The sequence below is a fragment of the Carex rostrata genome, chromosome 20 (genome assembly GCF_964058835.1).
Source record: "Carex rostrata chromosome 20, lpCarRost1.2, whole genome shotgun sequence".
Taxonomy (NCBI): domain Eukaryota; kingdom Viridiplantae; phylum Streptophyta; class Magnoliopsida; order Poales; family Cyperaceae; genus Carex; species Carex rostrata.
In genome coordinates this window covers 4,344,404-4,348,936 of record NC_135937.1, presented here as the reverse complement: position 1 = coordinate 4,348,936, position 4,533 = coordinate 4,344,404, and the positions used below count along the sequence as shown (strand labels likewise).

Genomic DNA, 4,533 nt, shown 5'->3' with positions numbered 1-4,533 from the left:
TAGATTACACGATCCGGCATTCATTTACCTAATCCCTTGGAAACTAATTTTAAATTTAATAAATCAATAGATAATTAAAGATAATGTGATATATAGAATTATAGATCCACTGAGTCAATTACTTCCCTTCCTCCTAGCAGCTTTAGACAACTTTCTCTCTCTCTCTCTTCTCCAATCCAGAGGAGGAGGCAGAGAGAATCTCCCAGGCCTAAAACACAGAAAAGACGGTTCTTTATTTAATTAGAGAACTTTACAAATTATAAAATAATTAATCATTTTTATTTTGTATCTTAACAAATAAATAAAAGAAGCGTTAGACAATAATAATTATTGTAATGTATATTAATAAAGAGAGATGAGAGAGAAATAAAGGAAAGAATTAAGGGTGAAGAGAGAGAGATAGAGAGAGAGAGAGAGAGAGAGAGAGAGAGAGAGCAAGAGAATAAAAAGACCAGATGTTGACAAGCTTTCTGTCACTGTTCTTAGAAGGTCGTTTGTTCTTTTAAGTTATATTAGTATGGAGAGAGAAAGAGAAACAAGATTTTCTCTACTCTCTCTCTCTAAAATCTCCAAATCTGATATCCATCTGCTCTTTCTCTCTCTAGCTACTTCTCTTTAGTCTTTACCCATTTCTATTTCATTTTCGCCTTTTGGTATACCTCTCTTTCTCTTCTCTCGTTCCTCTGTTTCTGCTCTCTGATTCTTCAACTGTAAAAGGGCGGAATCCTTTTCCAATTTTTCCATGGAATAAGACGCACAAGCGACTGGGTCAGAGGTAAATTTCATTTTCATCTGAGATCTTTAGTTTACAGTTCGGTAATTTACTAATTTCCAACTTTGCTTAGGTTGTGAGATAAAGCATACTTTGTAAAAGAGTTATCTTTTTTTCTACGTTTAAGTAGATTTTGGTAATTTCTTTCTAAATTCGGTAAATAATTTTCATCTGTAAGCTCCTAAAAGGAGAAGGTACCCAATTTTAAGTTCTATACCACATAATTACTGGCGAAATTTTGTCTCAGATTTGGTTAATTTGACCAATAATTTGCATGTTATTGTTTTCTGGTTTTCTATTTTTTAAATCGGGATATTTAACTCTTTACAAACTAGATCACTGAGCTGAGGGTTATTTCTCCTTTATTCGAGATAATAATTAGCTCGTTGAAATTTGAAAATTTTAATTCTGGATTTCTGGGTCCAATCAGCCTTGTTACCTATTCAAATTAGTTCCCCTTTATTTTCTCTATTTTTGCACGTTGAAATGTGGTGTTTTGTTTGAATTCTAATAATTTAAATTATCAAATTGTCAAATTCCACTATTTTTGCTATGTACATAGAATGACTTTTTCAAGACCAACAATTTTACTAGAGCTTTGCTATGATCTAGTTTATTTGTGCTCATTTAAAAATTTCATCTAAAAGGAATACCTGATTGTAGCAATAATTTACCTATGGTATGGCATTTGACCACAAATTAATTTTTTTTAGAAATGGCCCCCGTTTTATTAAATAAAAAAAAATTACTGGATGTAACGTAACAAAGAATTAATTGCAGCACTATACTGCCACTTGAGTAGTATTATCAATTATTTCTACATTCTACATTTATTATCAATTGGTGTTAATATCACCTCTTTTATTTTTTGCTTGTTCATAAACAATTTTCGGTTATGAATCTCTTGTAGGTATGGGAACAAAAGTGGAGGGGAAAAGATACGTACCAGGATATTTTACAATGGGGCATGTTAACCTAATTATGAAAAGCAATAATTGGCCTCCTTATTATGAGGAGAAGCCAGTAAATTCACATAATTTCTACAATGAATTTGCACCAAGTCCCACAAATGGATACACCTGCTACGACAAGGAAATGCTCAAACAGACTATACTGCAGCACGAGGCTACGTTTCGGAAACAGGTATTAGTTATATTGGACAATGCTAATAGGCCTGTATGGTTGTGATACTGGTACGAGTAAGATTATGTCTTTTTTGTTTTTCCAATTAATTAGTTCTTTTTTTGGTACTTACTATTGTTGATCAGGTGAATGAGCTGCACCGGCTGTATAAAAAACAGAAGGACCTGATGGAAAATTATCAAAGGCCAGATTTAGATAAACCTGAGGGCCTTATGTGGAAAATACAACATCAAAATAACTCAATTGAAAAGCCCTTTGCGGAATTTGTAACTGGTGCTCCAACGAGAAATGGCAATGCAGGCTTGGATTTGAACGAACCCGGCATCGATTGTAGCGAGGTGGAAAGATCAAGCGTGAATTTTGCTGGTTTTCAAGGAATTACAGAAGAAGGAACTAGTATGAATAATTCCTATAATGCCCCTGGAGATATCACAAATGGGTGGAAATTTATCAAGGGAGAAATTAATGGTCATTCCTCTCTCTCTCTCTCAGTCCCCATAAAACAGCACTGAATAGTAAATACTAAATGTATATAATGATAATAATATAATTAATTTTCTTATTTAAGGTAGTTCATAAAGATAGGTTATTTCCTAACTATTTTTATTCCAACATAATTTGTTAGGTTTAATAAAGATTGAGCTGTCAAAATTTATTATTTACCAACCAAAAGGAGGGTGTGTTATTTAATGAAGCAATACTATTACATGATTTGTCCGATGGAGAAGTTAAAGAATGAAATGAGAAATGATTTTCAGTGAGAAAAAATTATGACAGGTGTGGCCCATTATCAGATAAACACCAACTCCAGAGGTTTTTTTTTTTGTCTTCATGTCTATTTTGGGGTTTTCTATATCAATTCTGGTACTGGTATGAACCGGTTCTAAAATTATACATGGCGGCCAATGAAAGTTTTCTATATCATTTTCTATTTTTTTCTTATCATTTTCACATTACTTATACATTTTATAAATTAATTTCACAGGGAGAGATATGAATGGCATGGATTTTTTCTATCCAAGCACAAATTCCAAAAAAGCAAATGGTTTCCTATCTCAGCACGAAAATAATATGGCTACTTCTCCATGGCTGAAACAAGAGCAAACAAACAATCATGCCTCTATTCCAGTTTGCAACACACCAGATGCACCAAACACCAGGTCTATTAGTGAAAACAGGTGCATTAGAGACTTGGATTTAAATTTGAATGATTCGCTTCCTGAAGAAGAACCTCAAATAATTTCCTTCAGTAAAACTGAGAGAAATTTTATTGATTTGAATGACTCCTTGCCGTGGACTGATGACATAGGTTCACCTTCAGAGGTTTCGGCCCGTCCCACAGGGGTACAAATTGGAGTTGCAAAACATGGTTTTGTGATTGATCTAGAAGCACTGCCGGCATGTGAGGAGGAAGTTCTCTTACATGATTCGCATGCAACTGCTGCTGCAGAAGCAATACTTGCCATATCAGCAAGCGTTCCTCCGAACCAAAACAGCACTGATACCTTGGCATGGTTTGCAAATGTGGCAACATCTAACAGCATTGAGATCTCCAGTGAAACAGAACTGGATGTCTCCAGTGATGAAGGCTCGGTTGAGAGCTTTGAGGCCTTGGCACTGAAGCTGGAGGAGACAAAGTTGGAGGAGGGTTACCATGATTGTGCGAACTCAAAGATGCATGAAGTCGAAATGCAGGATGTGGCAACTGCTCTGACCACACGGGCATTGCCACGGCGTGGCCGTAGGAGGCAAAAGAAGGACTTTCAGAAAGACATATTGCCGGGACTCGTGCATCTCAAGAAGCGGGAAGTTACTGAGGATTTGCAAATTTTTGGGAAAGTGGGTCCCACTAAACGGGTCGGGAGGAAACCAAAGAATGTTGAGCCTGATCCGGTACCAGTTGGGCCAAGTTGTCAAACTGGTGTTGCTCCGATGGCAGGTGAGGGACTTGTTAGTGCTCTGGGGTGGGGTCAGATTACCAGAAGGTGCCGCAAGCAGAGATTGCCGCATGGTAAAGTTTCAGTTAATCCGAAATAAGGGTTGATTTGTTAGTTTCAATTTATAGCGGAAAAATGGGATATTTAGAAGAGAGATTTTTGTATATTTCTCATAATAATTGTCTTTGAAAGTGTCATCTAGATGATATGAAATGTGGGATGATTTGGCTTCTGAACCAAATCAAAGATTATTGCCATGTTACCTGGTAAAGTTACTTCTGGTACAAGATTATACTCGTATGGTACATATGCTAATTCTGATTTTAGGTTTCTGCTTTAGATACTTTGCTCAGTATTACCCTAATTTTCAATAGAAATCGGTGGAAGGATTTTCCAATATTATAAGAATAATGGTATATATGCTAATAAGATATTATTCTTCAAGTCAAAGCTTAAAAGAAAAAAAAGTCACTAAATATTAGAAAATATTTTTAACTATATGTAACTGTCCGTAACTATCCGTATGGACCGTATCCGACCGGTTACATCCCTAAATCACAACAAATATGTTCTATGTTCTTAAATTGATTTATTAAATTACATATTCATACTAATTATTCATTAAATTATATGTACATATATATTTTGATGAAATATAACACTATGACATAATTAGTGACT

General features: G+C 35.1%; 1 protein-coding gene across 1 annotated transcript; it reads left to right on the top strand.

Annotated features, from left to right (window-relative positions):
* Positions 1–472: 472 nt before the first annotated feature.
* LOC144572367 (uncharacterized) lies at positions 473–4,106 on the top strand. The gene is made up of 4 exons (XM_078321918.1): positions 473–775; positions 1,683–1,915; positions 2,041–2,383; positions 2,901–4,106. The coding sequence occupies exons 2-4, from the start codon at positions 1,685–1,687 to the stop codon at positions 3,950–3,952; spliced, it is 1,626 nt and encodes a 541-aa protein (XP_078178044.1). The 5' UTR covers positions 473–775; positions 1,683–1,684; the 3' UTR covers positions 3,953–4,106.
* Positions 4,107–4,533: the final 427 nt, after the last annotated feature.

What these genes read in the sequence shown, in the direction of transcription:
- LOC144572367 (XM_078321918.1), top strand. Translation starts at nt 1,685, where the DNA reads ATGGGAACAAAAGTGGAGGGGAAAAGATACGTACCAGGATATTTTACA. An exon ending in AGGCTACGTTTCGGAAACAG is followed by an intron (nt 1,916 to 2,040) that starts GTATTAGTTATA and finishes ATTGTTGATCAG; the next exon opens with GTGAATGAGCTGCACCGGCT. An exon ending in TATCAAGGGAGAAATTAATG is followed by an intron (nt 2,384 to 2,900) that starts GTCATTCCTCTC and finishes TTAATTTCACAG; the next exon opens with GGAGAGATATGAATGGCATG.